Consider the following 17,285-nt stretch of genomic DNA (forward strand, 5'->3'; position numbering starts at 1 on the left):
AAAGGGACAAATATCTGCTTTGTCTATTCTTTTACATAAACGTCTGGCAGATGTTCCAGACGTTCAAGCATTTAGTCAGGCCTTGGTCAGGATCAAGCCTGTATTTAAACCTGTTGCTCCACCATGGAGCCTAAACTTGGTTCTGAAAGTTCTTCAAGGGGTTCCGTTTGAACCTATGCATTCCATAGATATTAAGCTTCTATCTTGGAAAGTTTTGTTTTTAGTAGCTATCTCTTCGGCTCGAAGAGTTTCTGAGTTATCTGCTTTACAGTGTGACTCACCTTACCTTGTTTTCCATGCAGATAAGGTGGTTTTGCGTACCAAACCTGGGTTTCTTCCTAAGGTTGTTTCTAATAGGAATATCAATCAGGAGATTGTTGTTCCTTCTCTGTGTCCTAATCCTTCATCAAAGAAGGAACGTCTGTTGCACAATCTTGATGTGGTTCGTGTTTTAAAGTTCTACTTACAAGCAACTAAAGATTTCTGTCAAACATCTTCATTGTTTGTTGTTTACTCTGGTAAACGGAGAGGTCAAAAGGCTACGGCTACCTCTCTTTCCTTTTGGCTGAAAAGCATCATCCGTTTGGCTTATGAGACTGCTGGCCAGCAGCCTCCTGAAAGAATTACTGCTCATTCTACTAGAGCAGTGGCTTCCACATGGGCTTTTAAAAATGAGGCTTCTGTTGAACAGATTTGTAAGGCGGCGACTTGGTCTTTGCTTCATACTTTTTCCAAATTTTCCAAATTCGATACATTTGCTTCTTTGGAGGCTATTTTTGGGAGAAAGGTTCTACAAGCAGTGGTGCCTTCCGTTTAAGGTACCTGTCTTGTCCCTCCCTTCATCCGTGTCCTAAAGCTTTGGTATTGGTTTCCCACAAGTATGGATGAAGCCGTGGACTCGATACATCTTACAAGAGAAAACAGAATTTATGCTTAACTGATAAATTTCTTTCTCTTGTGATGTATCGAGTCCACGGCCCACCCTGTCTGTTTAAGAAAGGTAGTATATTTTTATTTTAAAAACTTCAGTCACCACTGCACCCTATAGTTTCTCCTTTTTCTTCCTAGCCTTCGGTCAAATGACTGGGGGAGCGGAGCTAAGGGTGGAGCTATATAGACAGCTCTGCTGTGGGTGCTCTCTCTGCCACTTCCTGTTGGGAAGGAGAATATCCCACAAGTATGGATGAATCCGTGGACTCGATACATCACAAGAGAGAGAAATTTATCAGGTAAGCATAAATTCTGTTTTTTCTTCGATAGAACATTGGTAATGCATTACTTTATACTACTGAATATTCATCTTATTTTGTATCTAGTGGATGAACTACCTCCGATAAAACACGCAGATCCAATTAGTGACCGAAGGAGTACATTTCAGGCTCATCTTGCTCCAGTGGTTAGCCCCAGTCAAGTGAGTAAAGGATCTCATTACCTATTGCCTACTAGATAGGGGTTCAACAAACTGCTATGCAATGTGTTGCTGTCAGATTTGGCAGCCACATTGTTCTGTAACTGATGCTGAAACTAACCTATATTTTCTTTGGATATTAGAGATGCTCAGTATGGATTTACATTTGCAAGGCAAAACCAAGCTGCTAGGCTATAAATTCTACTTTTTAATTATAAAATATAGCCAGTGGTCAAGCACTCTGACTTTTCAAGTTTGTTTATAACCTGGGTGCATTTCTTAAGTCCATCATGTACATCCTCTTTTAATAGAAGGGCACTCACTGGGTTTAAAAAATAGAAAATCTTTGTTCATGATAAAACAAGTCACATGTCGACGTTTCAGCCCTGCATCGAGCCTTTTTCAAGACATGTTTTGTAGCAAAAGCATGTATCCAATTTCACTAGCGGCATCCGGGCCGCACTCCCGATCAGTGGGCGTTCACAGCCTGTGAGTGCCCCTCTATTAAAAGAAGATATGTGTGTGTGTGTATCTATCTATCTATCTATATATATATATATATATATACTGTATATTCCAGTCACCTTGCCATATACCATATCCCTTGTAACCCTTATATTAATATTTATATGAAATATTTTTTTATCAGAAAGCGTATATAAGAGTGTAATAGTTTATTTGAATGTGTTTGGAGAACATTTGATTTTAACCCTTGAACTTTACACTAGGTATGTAACTGGAAAGGGCTCAATAGCATATAAATGTGTGTGTGTATATGTATATGTGTGTGTATATATATATATATATATATATATATATACACTCCTGGAAAAACGGATGCACTCTCAGGTCTTTTTAGTGAAGAAAAAAATCTTTAATGTAACGTTTTCAGGGACTTCTTCCCCGTCATCAGCATTTAAACCAAAACATGTGATTAATCAATTTACAATACCTGTGTTGAAATCAGTGAGCTAGGCGCCTAAACAGTGCTATTGGAACGCATCTCCTGCGTTCCACTGTGTGCATGCCGGAAGTACCTACACTTCCGTTTCCGGCAATGAAGTCAAAACTAGAACTAATAATAAATACAAAAGTTACCCATAAACAAAAGGCTCTGCTGTCTCTATTTAAATAAGTAGCCCTATAGTCATATATACCTATAACCTGAATAAGGAGAAAGAACAGAGGGATGCAATAAAGTTAAACATCTTAGTAACATGATGAACGGACAAGAGTGACCAATAAGCAAAAAATTGGGAATGATGCACAGAAAAGGATAAACCAAGAGAAGATGAAACCCCAACATGGATGGGTATACAGATAACACCACTGAGACTGGGGTCAATTTCATATGTGAAGTTCATATGTGCATTTTTATGCAGGTACAGCACGCTAGCTGACCACCACGGACAGTAGGAAGTACAGAGACAGTACTAAGTGCCAATAGCACAACTATTGCGGACATTGCATCTAGTCCACCAGACTATGGGGTATACCTATAGTGTACACCATAGATATAGGAAACATTGCTTTAAGTTTTTGTATTTTTTTCTTTGTGTATTTAATTTAACCTTTTTCATTTTTTGTAAGCCCCCCTCTATTTATTTAGTTCTAATTTTTTATTGATGCCTGAGTTGCTTGTAGTAATTGATGCAGGCATTATATGTGTACATACAGTAGCAATAGTGCCCAGACCATTTACTATATGAGGAACTATGTCTAACTGTGGAAAAACACCTGTCTGACCGAGCGGTCCTTATATTGTACACAATGATGTAGATCCTAACCGCATATCAGAGCGCCAAGTAGATCCGGCAGCCACCGGCTACCATAGTAACATAGCAAAACAAATCAGACGCTCGGCGCGATAATAAATTACAGAAGCTCCATGGGCATCGGAGATACATTTAAGGCAAGTTTAAACGCCTGCAGATAGAGAGTTCTAAGTAACGTAGGCAAAAAGGACAAATAGTATGACATATATATTTATTTGCAAAATAATAGAGGGACAAAAATAACAATTAACGTATTGTTTGTTATCACAATTAAGCACAATAATATCACAAACAGGAATGGTACACTTAAGTTATTTTCAGGATAAGTGTTGCACACCAATTTTATATTGTTACACACTTTTGTATTTATTATTATTTCTAGTTTAGACTTCATTGCCGGAAACACAGGAAGTGTAGGTACTTCCGGTATGCACACAGTGGAACGCAGGAGATGCGTTCCAATAGCACTGTTTAGGCGCCTAGTTCACTGATTTCAACACAGGTATTGTAAATTGATTAATCACATGTTTTGGTTTAAATGCTTGTTTGTTTGACACAAAATTAATGCTGATGACTGGGAAGAAGTCCCTGAAAACGTTACATTAAAGATTTTTTTCTTCACTAAAAAGACCTGAGAGTGCATCCGTTTTTCCAGGAGTATCCATTGCATGTTTTCACCCAGGCAGATGTCCCAAGGAGGGTAACACTGTATTGTGAACGGTATTACAGGTATACCTCACTTTACAGCGCTTCACTTTACACCGCTTCGCTAATACAGCGCTCTGTGGAGCTGAAGTTCAACCTCCAAGAATTTTGCAAGAAAAGTGACTGGCTCCATTTTGTTATGCTAAGTTCACTCTGTTTACAGCATTACAGTGCAATTGGCAAATTGTACTACAGTAATTGCAACTATTTTACAGGTACAGTATTTATTTAATACTAATTGAATACTTGCTGTGCTAGTGTTAAACTAAACGTAGCACTATTGCACACCTAATATATGTTAGTTCAAACATGTTTTCATGTTTTTTAAACACACTGGCAAGTGAAAAGAAAGCTAAAACTGCCTTGTTTCACTTTAAGGCGGTTTTCACTTTACAGCGGGGCTCCGGTCCCTAACCTGCTGTATGAGCGGGGTATACGTGTGTATGTATATATATATATATATACACTCTCCTTTTAACCTGTATAGAAAATGTTTTATTAATATTTATATGAAATAGTTTTATCAAAAAGTGTATACAGTATATGTGTAATAGTTTAGTTCTTTCCTAAGATATGGTCCACAACGTCATGAATTACTAGTGGGAATATCACTCCTGGCCAGCAGGAGGAGGCAAAGAGTACCACAGCAGAGCTGTTAAGTGTCACTTCCTACCCATAATCCCCAGTCATTCTCTTTGCCTCTGTCAATGGAGGAGGTGAAGTTCTGGTGTCTGAAGAAAATTAGATTTCCTTCGCTTCAAGCAAGATTTTTGGGTCTAGCCGTAATCCGCCTAATCTCTTCAGTAGGGTAGTGGTGGCTTTAAAGCAGTTAGGAACTTGTAAAGTGGGCCTTACTGCGTTTTTCTAACATAATTGCTGCCCAAAGTATAGAAAGCCAGAGTAGGTTTCTCTTTCTACAGGTCTCTGTGAGGAGTGGCTTCCTTTCACACTGTGTAGGCCGTCTTCCTGCCGGACAGCAGGATTGCAGGTATTTGCTTTTTGTCTTCTAGGTTAGGAGATAGGCACTGACAAAATTTGCACTGCAATATTAAGGGACACATATATCCTGTGGGCAGGATATTATCTGGTAGGGAGCAGGCACGTTATGTGACTAGAGAGACAACTGTCTGTTGACTAGGAGTTATCTTCCCTATTTGGGCTGTTACTTTTGTGGGTCTAATCAAGCTATACAACATGTTGTGTATATGAGAGCTTGATGTTTGCTTTGCACTGTGAGTGACCACTGTCTGTTGGGGATAAATCTATGGTTTAGAGGTCTGAGCCGTAGCTTTTATATGAAATTTTGGTTTTCATTCTCCCGTGCATGTAACTTTGATCAGGGAAAACACTAGAGCATAAGCTGTGTAACAGAGGGAGTCTTTTCTTAACCTTATAGCAGACGGTCTTATTTTTACTTAAATATTGTCCACCCTTGTTGGATGTATCTCAATATGATGAGCCTGGAGTATGATCAGATGATTGCAGTAAATTGGAACTATGTAGTGGGATCGCTGTTTCTCATTTTAGTTCTCATCCGCCATTAAAGGGCCACTAAACCCAAAATCTTTCTTTCATGATTCAGATAGAACATACAAATTTAAACGACATTACAATTTACTTCTATTATTTATTTTGCTTCATTTTTTAGATATCCTTAGTTGAAGAAAAAGCAATGCACATGGGTGAGCCAGTCACATGAGGTTTCTATGTGCAACAACCAATCAGCAGCTACTGAGCATATCTAGATATGCTTTTCAGCAAAGAATATCAAGAGAAAACAAATTAGATAATAGAAGTAAATTAGAAAGATGTTTAAAAATGCATTCTCTTTCTAAATCATGAAAGAAAAAATGTGGGTGTCGTCCCTTTTTAAACACAAATCTCTTTGCGGGGAATTTTTTTCACATAGTGAAGTGCGCTGGAGAGTCACGTGACCCACTTCCGCTGTAGTCTATTACACGGAGTTGTGTCCTCTTGGCTGCCGACATATTGTGGAGTTAGAGAAGCTCTATGCAGATTCCGCAGCTTGCTACTTTTTCTATAGCGCTACAAGATCAGACACTGCACTGTGTTAGTTTGGTGCTAATTGTCTTTCTCCATGGCTCCTCTAAATGCTGTGTATACAGTTACGTTTTTAATAAAGGATTCCATGTATTCTAATCATTTTTAAAGTGACAGTATTAAAAATGTTAAATATATTTCTTTGCGCAAGAAAATAAAATACCACTGATTGCATTATCTACAGGCGCTGAAAAGGCCTTTGACCGTGTTGCATGGGATTTCCTTAAATCACACTAGAAACGATGGGATTTGGTCAGGGAGTGATTCAAACGATTTTTTCCTTTTATACTCATCCAACTGCAAACATTTTAATAAATGGCACCCTCTCGGAATCCTTCAAAATATGTAATGGGACACGACAGGAATGTCCCCTATCCCCACTCTTATTTGCATGTGTTATTGAAACACTGGCAGCGAAAATTAGATCTAACCCTGACATTAAAGGAGTCGCAATCGATGACCAAAAATATACCATATCACTATTTGCAGATGATATATTATTCACATTAACAAATCCTGAAGTATCTCGACAATTACTAATTGAGGAATTTAAAGTAAAGGTAAAGTTAAGCGGTTGTGAATAGCCAAAATCATTCTACAATATTATTTAAAGCTAGTCGCTAACTTTATTTTGATGTCCATGCTACACATTTTTATATATATATATATATATTGTTTAATTATATCACCGTTTCATCGCCGACTCCTCCCAGCAGTTACTTCCGTGTTCCACTGGTTCATTTTAGAGAGCGGTCCCACCCGATCTCTACGTCGACTGAAAGCGCGTTCACGACCAAAATTGGATCTTATCTTTCATGCTGATAAGGCAGTTCTTCGTACTAAGTTGGGTTTTCTTCCTAAAGTGGTTTCAGACAGAAATATTAATCAGGAAATTGTTGTTCCTTCTCTATGTCCTAATCCTTCTTCTCATAAGGAACGTTTGTTGCACAACTTAGATGTTGGGCGTGCCTTAAAATTTTATCTACATCAACTAAGGATTTTCACCAGTCTTCTGCCCTGTTTGTTTGTTTCTCTGGAAAACGTAAAGGTCAGAAAGCTTCTGCTACTTCTCTTTCTCTCGGGCTGAGAAGTATGATTCAGTTTGCTTACGAGACTGCTTTTTTGGGAGCTATTTCCTTTTCTTGGGCTTTCAAAAATGAAGCTTCTGTGGAACAGATTTGCAAGACTGCAACTTGGTCCTCCTTGCATACCTTTTCCAAATTTAATACTTTTGCCTCAGCTGAGGCTTCTTTTGGGAGAAAGGTTCTTCAAGCGGTGGTGCCTTCTGTTTAGGTCCACCTGTCTTTTTCCCTCCCTAGTCATCTGTGTCCTCTAGCTTGGGTATTGGTTCACACTAGTAATTGATGACGTTGTGGACTCACCATATCATAGGAAAGAAAATAAAATGTATGCTTACCTGATAAATTTCTTTCTTTCCGGATATGGTGAGTCCACGACCCCACCATTAAATTTAAGACATTTGTTTTTTACTAAACCTCAGGCACCTCTACACCTTTGTGTTATTCCTTTTTCCATTTTCCTTTCGGTCGAATGACTGGGGATTGTGGGTGGGAAGTGACACTTAAAGGGACAGTACACTGTAAAATTGTTTTTCCATTAATGTATTTTAAATGACTTGTTATACCAACTGCAGAGTATAAAATATTTGAGAAATTCCATTTTAATGCTTATTGGTGTATATGAAGTAGCTGATTTTGTGCTTTGAAACCACAGCCTATTACAAAGGGTTGAACTTAAAGGTGATATCAGATATCATTATGTCCTAAGTTTGTGTAAACAGACTTGCTTCCTTATCTTTTATTTGGCTGGAACACCAAAGCTCAATACATAGAGAGAACAATGGAAAATTATCATTTTATTTCTTAACTATCCTGCATCCCACTGAGAGTGTAATCTCTTCTGCTGGCTGTGTATACTTAGGCTATTCAATAGCCTATACTCCAGTATTAATTTTTTCAGTATAGGTGGCGGTACCACAGGCTAAATCAGCTATTTCAAATGCTGAAATAGGAGTAAAGGAGCTACTTGTAACCAATTTAATACACTCTAGCAGGTTAAAAGGATCATTGGGAATAATTTAATTTTTTTGGGTGAACTGTCCCTTTAACAGCTCTGCTGTGGTGCTCTTTGCCTCCTCCTGCTGGCCAGGAGTTATATTCCCACTAGTAATTGATGACGTTGAAGACTCAACAAATCCGGAAATAAATACATTTATCAGGTAAGCATACATTTTCTTTTTAATGTGTTAGGGGAACATTTTTTTTAACCCTTGCACTTTAAGGTAGGTCTTCATGCGCTTGAGTGTAAATTTTGTTTGAGCTCAAGCGCAACTGTTTACTCTCAACTTGTAATGTGCATGCTAGTTAGCTTATCCCGTCACGTGTTAACATTAGCACACCACTTGTAATCTAGCCCATAACAGTCTTGCTTGAGTGTTAACTGTGCTAGAAGTAAGTTTTTTGCGCTCGTTGGGTTGTGCTCTTTTTATGAATTGAAAGTTAAGTGTTTTCGCTCTTTCGCTAACCCAACGAGTTCAAAAAGTCGAACTAAGAATAACATGTGTGCGATCACGTACTCCCTCATAGAAGTCAGTGGAGCAAAAAAGTGGAAAAAACTCGAGCACAAACCCGATTGCATATTCTCATATAAAAGAAAAAGCACAATCCCTTTAACATAAAGTGAAGTATCATAAACATATAACAAAAAAAGGGGAGTGTGATCCCACAAATAAAGGTAAAGTTGTCTATTTTCTCCCAACTGACCTTGCTCTCTGAATCGTAAAAAGAGGTGACTGGTCAGGAGTGTGCTTAGAGCATATTAGAACATTTACATTCAAAAAAGGAACCCTATTTAAGAGAATAGGGAAAGAAATGCTTTCTACACATCAAATATTTGTATACAACTTTTAAAATTTAGCTTTTACTAGTTATTGTTTAAAAAGGCAGCTGAGATTTTAATAAATTGTTTTAGTATCCATCGTGCCAGAAAACAATTAAAAACACAACTCTGTTGTTATGACTTGTATTGTCCCCTACAATGTTGCTGAAACTGTGTTTCTATCAAGTAAAGGGATATTGTGGAAGGGAAAACAGAAACCAACAGTGCTTTGTAAGAGAGAGAGCCTCTATTTAGGATCTACGTCCTGTATTGCCCTATATTAGGGTAGAGTAGCCACTTCAATATTCTAGATATACTATGGTTCCCTTCCCCATCCTTCCCCCAATATTATACAATGGATATTAGAGCAACACTTATAGAATAAATTATAAGATGGTCAATAATCAACAGAGTGCTGGTTAAAAACTTGAACAGGAGGCCCCTGACGCGGTCGCGTTTCACTTATATGCTTCCTCAGAGGGGTGGGGTCATTTCTTCCCCTATTCTCTTAAAATAGGGTTCCTTTTTTGAATGTATCATAAACATATACCTGCTATGTTTTTATGATACTCAATTTTAAACGGATTGTCCCTTTTCTTTTATGCATTAAATCAACGCTAAGTTTTATAGAAGAATACTCGGCACGTTCCTGTTTTTTATTTCACATAACATTGCCAGCCAATGCACCAAGTAGCAAGTTGAGGCCCTAGGACTGTATAAGAAAAATGTGACATTTTTAAATAAATGCATGAGCAGAACATTTTTTCGGTACTCTGCCACCATAAATCTAACCACAGTTTGACTATGCAACAGGGAAATAACTTAACAGAGGAGCTTTTCTTGATGACTAAGGAATCATCATTTAAGAATGAAAAGAGTCTACTGTTTGTAAGGGATGTTGTAGTAAAAATGACTTTGCCTGTTGCTAAGAAGATCTCCAGATTGCTGCCTTAAAGGAACACTGAACCCCAATTATTTTCTTTTGTGATTCAGATAGAGCATGCAATGTTAAGCAACTTTCTAATTTACACCTATTATCAATTTTTCTTCATTCTCTTGCTTTCTTTATTTGAAAAAGAAGGCATTGAAGCTATTTTTTTGGTTCAGAACCATGGAAAGTACTTGTTTATTAGTGGGTGAATTTATCCACCAATCAGCAAGAACAACCCAGTTTGTTCACCAAAAATGGGCCGGCATCTAAACTTACATTCTTGCATTTCAAATAAAGATACCAAGAGAATGAAGACAATTTGATAATAGGAGTCAATTAGAAAGTTGCTTACATTTGCATGCTCTATCTGAATCGCAAAAGAAAAAATTTGGGTTCAGTGTCCCTTTTAAAGTGAATGTAAATTTTGTTGCTAAAGTGCCCGGTTTTTAAAATTTTTATTAAAAACAGGGGCACTTTAATTCATCAAAATTTATATTTCACTCCTGTTGTGAAAAAAAACTTACCTTTTAATCTTCACAGCAGCTCCAGCTTCCTCCACCCATTGCAAAGCCTCTTCCTGGGTCTATAATGAGAAATCCAGCTTCCTCCAATCACGGCGTTGAATCAGACACTGATTCCCCCGGGGGGGGAGCTGTGATTAGAGGATGACCTATCCATCATTTCTGACATCAGAAATGGCTTGTGACGACCGGAGGAAGCTGGAGCTGCTGTGAAGATTAAAAGGTAATTTTTTTTTTCACAACAGGAGTGAAATGTAAATTTTGATGAATTAAAGAGCCCCTGTTTTTAATCGAATTTTTAAAAACCGGGCACTTAAACATCAAAATTTACATTCACTTTAAGGTATTCAAGGAAGTCTATTTTTTTGCAAATATATTTTTGTTTATGACTACTATATTGTTGTGTTGTTTTGCTTGTTTTAATCTATGAACATTTTTTAAAATTTTACTTTTTTTTTTTTTTTAAATGATTTTTATTGAGGTGTGCGACAAATACAAAAGTAAACACTAAAGCCATAAAACAGGTATACAGATGTTACTCTTTGGTAACTGAAAGGAATAACATTTCCAGGTCTACTCAAGCTAACTACTCGTTAACAGTTTGGAATGTACTTGAAATAATCTAGGTCCTTCTTAGAAATAAAATAAAATAATTTAAATTAATTGAGTGAGATATACAAAGTGGACTCTGGGGTACAATAGTGAGTAACAATTCACAGTAATGTTGAGCCTGGATATATGGGACCTAATTTTATATTTTTTCTTTACTGTAATTTATATTGCATTAGGGTAACTACTATGCAGGTCACACCTAGACCAGTGAAATGTAGACATAAATGCTAAATTTTAGTTACATAAGTAAGGTGGGAAGATGGGGAAAGTACAGCGGGCAAGAGCCGCTCAAGTGAAAGTTTCTGGTATCTAGGGTTAGCAGGAAATAAAATTAGAGGAGCAAATAAGAGGGGGATTGGGAGTGAGGCAGAGGCCTGAGATATGCTATCTAGCGCTGTATATTAGATATACCCCTATATGGACTATCGATCTTTGGTAGGAAATGTGCTTTGACTACCTCTACATAAACTAGCCTCCTGGAGTAGTGGAGTGCTGGTTGGCGGTCAGAAATATATACCAATAAAGTTGCATATGTAGGTAGATATAGTTTATAATGAGTAAAGTCGCAACCGTATAGGAATCTTTTCTAGAGGGAAATAGTTACTTTAACCTTCTCTATTATTTCAATTAAGGTTCCCTTCTTTTAGTGTGTTAGTTCTTTAGTGTAAACATATGTTATCTTTAGTGCTCTATGGGGTTAATCTAGCAAACTTAAATAAAGCTTAAATAGTTTCCTTCATTAATAACAGAGAACAGAAACAGTAGATAATCATAAAGCATTCCGTCAAAATAAGAACCTGCTGAACAAGATACAATCACATAGTGCAACTTAACCATGCCGTTGCCTAAAAAAAAAAAGGGATCATTCAACCTAGGTAGGCAATAATGTCTAATTCAGCACTTAAATGCAAATGTGGTATATAACCTCTTAACCCACTCCAGAGTTTGTGGGGATTAGACCAAATCGAGCAAGTTTGTAAGTGCAGTTTAAAGGTGGTCTCATAGCCCATCTCAGGGCTGACTGTAGGGCAGAAAAGTCCCCCTTGGGATAGCAATGCAACCCGCATAGGTCCGCAAACACAGTGAAGTCCTGTCTGGGTATTTTCATTGTGGCACGGCTGAAGAGCCCCTGAGGGAGGGGAGTATGTGGCCCAGCGTTAGGTACAGCTGTGGGTAGGATATTGCCTGACCTGCTATTTGACAATGTTCCGGTGGCTGAGAGCATAATGTGGAGCGGCTCACTTACGACCCCAGAGGGGTTTTGGCTAGTGGATGTTCCATCCTCACTGAAAGCACGCTTTCTGACCATCTGGAGGTGGGTCCCCATACTTCCCCGTTGCGGGGCTGTCAGTGATACTTGCGGCAGTTGTTTAGCCAACTTCATTAATGCTAGCAGGCTTTGCTTGACGTCGGCATAGTGTTGCGGTAAGATGGACTCCCTCTCCTCCTCATGCTCCATGTCCTTGTTTGAGATAAGAGAAATGTATAGAGGCAGCCGCTAAGAAGAACTGCAGAGATCGTTGTCTGTTATCCTCCGTGGATAAGACTGTGGCCTAGATACCAGTAAAGAAGGGAGGGGGAGATCACGGGGGTTCAGCTGCTCTGAATGCGTAATTCACACTTTTCTTATTGAGCAAGGCAGGTGTGTTAAAAGTAAAGAAAGGAGAAGTCCGGTTGCAGGTCCAGATTTTCTCCTACCAGACTGCCTGCCTGCTGCTAGTTATATGGCGATATGATAGGAGAGTGTACGACTTTACCATGCTGGAAAGAGGAGTTTAAGATGGTGTCGTAACTTTTCAGTGCTTCAGAGCTGCGTCATGTAGGACCTTTGCGGTGGAGCTATGTCCCTGTAGTCTCTATTAAGTTAACCGAATTAAGTACACAATGGAGACAAGTGAGGCTAAGCAGGAATTGGTTATTTTCTCAGAGAAAATGCCACTCTGGGCAGCTTAATATAATTTTTGGCCCTAGAGCTCAATGTGAAAACGTCTGCTCCATTTGGTAGTTGGCTCCGCCCCCCACTTTTTTTTTTTGACAAAACATGTTTCTTCTGTTAAGTGTGATCAGTCCACGGGTCATCATTACTTCTGGGATATTACTCCTCCCCAACAGGAAGTGCAAGAGGATTCACCCAGCAGAGCTGCATATAGCTCCTCCCCTCTACGTCACTCCCAGTCATTCTCTTGCACCCAACGACTAGATAGGATGTGTGAGAGGACTATGGTGATTATACTTAGTTTTATATCTTCAATCAAAAGTTTGTTATTTTAAAATAGCACCGGAGTGTGTTATTACCTCTCTGGCAGAGTTTGAAGAAGAATCTACCAGAGTTTTGCTATGATTTTAGCCGGAGTAGTTAAGATCATAATGCTGTTCTCGGCCATCTGAGGAGTGAGGTAAACTTCAGATCAGGGGACAGCGGGTAGATGAATCTGCATAGAGGTATGTAGCAGTTTTTATTTTCTGACAATGGAATTGATGAGAAAATCCTGCCATACCGATATAATGTCATGTATGTATACTTTACACTTCAGTATTCTGGGGAATGGTACTTCACTAGAATTACACTGTAAGAAATACATAAAGCTGTTTAATAACTAGAGATTATGTTTAACGTTTTTGCTGGAATGTAAAATCGTTTTCATTTGCTGAGGTACTGTGTGAATAAATGTTTGGGCACTATTTTTCCACTTGGCAGTTGCTTAATCTGTTTTTCTGACAGTTTCTGTTCTCCCTCACTGCTGTGTGTGAGGGGGAGGGGCCGTTTTTTGGCGCTTTTTCTATGCATCAAATATTTCAGTCAGCAACTCATTGTATTCCCTGCATGATCCGGTTCATCTCTACAGAGCTCAGGGGTCTTCAAAACTTATTTTGAGGGAGGTAATTTCTCTCAGCAGAGCTGTGAGAATTATAGTTTGACTGAGATAAAAAACGTTTATTCTGTAATTTGTTTCCTGCTTTCAGAATTTGTTATCTTTGCTAATGGGATTAAACCTTTGCTAAAGTTGTGTTGTTTACAAGGATTGAGGCTATAACTGTTTCAATTTATTAATTTTCAACTGTCATAGATCTTCTGTGCTTATTAAAGGCACAGTACATTTTAATATTATTCTAATTGAATTGTATTTCCAAGTTGCAAGTTTATTTGCTAGTGTGTTAAACATGTCTGATTCAGAGGATGATACCTGTGTCATTTGTTGCAATGCCAAAGTGGAGCCCAATAGAAATTTATGTACTAACTGTATTGATGCTACTTTAAATAAAAGTCAATCTGTACAAATTGAACAAATTTCACCAAACAACGAGGGGAGAGTTATGCCGACTAACTCGCCTCACGTGTCAGTACCTACATCTCCCGCTCAGAGGGAGGTGCGTGATATTGTAGCGCCGAGTACATCTGGGCGGCCATTACAAATCACATTACAGGATATGGCTACTGTTATGACTGAGGTTTTGGCTAAATTACCAGAACTAAGAGGTAAGCGTGATCACTCTGGGGTGAGAACAGAGTGCGCTGATAATATTAGGGCCATGTCAGACACTGCGTCACAGGTGGCAGAACATGAGGACGGAGAACTTCATTCTGTGGGTGACGGTTCTGATCCAAACAGACTGGATTCAGATATTTCAAATTTTAAATTTAAACTGGAAAACCTCCGTGTATTACTAGGGGAGGTGTTAGCGGCTCTGAATGATTGTAACACAGTTGCAATACCAGAGAAAATGTGTAGGTTGGATAAATATTTTGCGGTACCGACGAGTACTGAGGGTTTTCCTATACCTAAGAGACTTACTGAAATTGTTACTAAGGAGTGGGATAGACCCGGTGTGCCGTTCTCACCCCCTCCGATATTTAGAAAAATGTTTCCAATAGACGCCACCACAAGGGACTTATGGCAAACGGTCCCTAAGGTGGAGGGAGCAGTTTCTACCTTAGCTAAGCGTACCACTATCCTGGTGGAGGATAGCTGTGCTTTTTCAGATCCAATGGATAAAAAGTTAGAGGGTTACCTTAAGAAAATGTTTGTTCAACAAGGTTTTATATTGCAACCCCTTGCATGCATTGCGCCGATCACAGCTGCAGCGGCATTCTGGATTGAGTCTCTGGAAGAGAACATTGGTTCAGCTACTCTGGACGACATTACGGACAGGCTTAGAGTCCTTAAACTAGCTAATTCATTAATTTCGGAGGCCGTAGTACATCTAGGAGCAGCATCAACTTCCTCTGCACCAAAACAGGAAGGAGCTGTTGCTCGCTACAGACAAGGCTGGAAACCTAACCAGTCCTGGAACTAGGGCAAGCAGACTAGGAAACCTGCTGCTGCCCCTAAAACAGCATGAATTGAGGGCCCCCGATCCGGGATCGGATCTAGTGGGGGGCAGACTTTCTCTCTTCGCCCAGGCTTGGGCAAGAGATGTTCAGGATCCCTGGGCGCTAGAGATAATATCTCAGGGATACCTTCTGGACTTCAAATACTCTCCTCCAAGAGAGAGATTTCATCTGTCAAGATTGTCAACAATCCAGACAAAGAAAGAGGCGTTTCTACGCTGCGTACAAGAGCTCTTGTTAATGGGAGTAATCCATCCAGTTCCACGATCGGAACAGGGACAGGGGTTTTACTCAAATCTGTTTGTGGTTCCCAAAAAAGAGGGAACTTTCAGACCAATCCTGGACTTAAAGATCCTAAACAAATTCCTAAGAGTTCCATCGTTCAAGATGGAGACTATTCGGACAATTTTACCTATGATCCAAGAGGGTCAATACATGACCACTGTAGATTTAAAAGATGCTTACCTTCACATACCGATTCACAAAGATCATTATCGGTACCTAAGGTTTGCCTTCCTAGACAGGCATTACCAGTTTGTGGCTCTTCCATTCGGATTGGCTACAGCTCCAAGAATCTTCACAAAGGTTCTGGGTGCTCTTCTGGCGGTACTAAGACCGCGGGGAATCTCGGTAGCTCCATACCTAGACGACATTCTGATACAAGCTTCAAGCTTTCAAACTGCCAAGTCTCATACAGAGTTAGTGCTGGCATTTCTAAGGTCACATGGATGGAAGGTGAACGAAAAGAAAAGTTCACTCGTTCCACTCACAAGAGTTCCCTTCCTGGGGACTCTTATAGATTCTGTAGAAATGAAGATTTACCTGACAGAGGACAGGCTAACAAGACTTCAAAGTGCTTGCCGCACCCTTCATTCCATTCAACACCCGTCAGTGGCTCAATGCATGGAGGTAATCGGCTTAATGGTAGCGGCAATGGATATAGTACCCTTTGCACGCTTACACCTCAGACCACTGCAACTGTGCATGCTAAGTCAGTGGAATGGGGATTACTCAGACTTATCCCCTTCTCTGAATCTGGATCAAGAGACCAGAAATTCTCTTCTATGGTGGCTTTCTCGGCCACATCTGTCCAGGGGGATGCCATTCAGCAGACCAGACTGGACAATTGTAACAACAGACGCCAGCCTTCTAGGTTGGGGTGCCGTCTGGAATTCTCTGAAGGCTCAGGGACAATGGAGTCAGGAGGAGAGTCTCCTGCCAATAAACATTCTGGAATTGAGAGCAGTTCTCAATGCCCTCCTGGCTTGGCCCCAGTTGACAACTCGGGGGTTCATCAGGTTTCAGTCGGACAACATCACGACTGTAGCTTACATCAACCATCAGGGAGGGACAAGAAGCTCCCTAGCTATGATGGAAGTATCAAAGATAATTTGCTGGGCAGAGTCTCACTCTTGCCACCTGTCAGCAATCCACATCCCGGGAGTGGAGAACTGGGAGGCGGATTTCTTAAGTCGTCAGACTTTTCATCCGGGGGAGTGGGAACTTCATCCGGAGGTCTTTGCCCAAATACTTCGACGTTGGGGCAAACCAGAGATAGATCTCATGGCGTCTCGACAGAACGCCAAGCTTCCTCGTTACGGGTCCAGATCCAGGGATCCAGGAGCAGTCCTGATAGATGCTCTGACAGCACCTTGGGACTTCAGGATGGCTTACGTGTTTCCACCCTTCCCGTTGCTTCCTCGATTGATTGCCAGAATCAAACAAGAGAGAGCATCAGTGATTCTAATAGCACCTGCGTGGCCACGCAGGACTTGGTATGCAGACCTGGTGGACATGTCATCCTGTCCACCTTGGTCTCTACCTCTGAAACAGGACCTTCTGATATAGGGTCCCTTCAAACATCAAAATCTAACTTCTCTGAAGCTGACTGCTTGGAAATTGAACGCTTGATTTTATCAAGACGTGGATTTTCTGAGTCAGTTATTGATACCTTAATACAGGCTAGGAAACCTGTTACCAGAAAGATTTACCATAAGATAGGGCGTAAATACCTATATTGGTGTGAATCCAAAGGTTACTCTTG

The 17,285-nt window shown here is 39.8% G+C and overlaps 1 protein-coding gene across 3 annotated transcripts in view; it reads left to right on the forward strand.

Annotated features, from left to right (window-relative positions):
* IMPACT (impact RWD domain protein) overlaps positions 1-17,285 on the forward strand; it is a 108,078-nt gene that overhangs the window by 58,430 nt on the left and 32,363 nt on the right. For all 3 annotated transcript variants that reach the window (XM_053714985.1, XM_053714987.1, XM_053714986.1), the window contains one exon: positions 1,317-1,411. In XM_053714985.1, coding sequence (XP_053570960.1) covers positions 1,317-1,411 — 95 coding nt within the window. The remainder of the gene's footprint in view (positions 1-1,316; positions 1,412-17,285) is intronic.

The sequence above is a fragment of the Bombina bombina genome, chromosome 5, assembly GCF_027579735.1.
Source record: "Bombina bombina isolate aBomBom1 chromosome 5, aBomBom1.pri, whole genome shotgun sequence".
In the NCBI taxonomy this organism is placed as follows: Eukaryota; Metazoa; Chordata; class Amphibia; order Anura; family Bombinatoridae; genus Bombina; species Bombina bombina.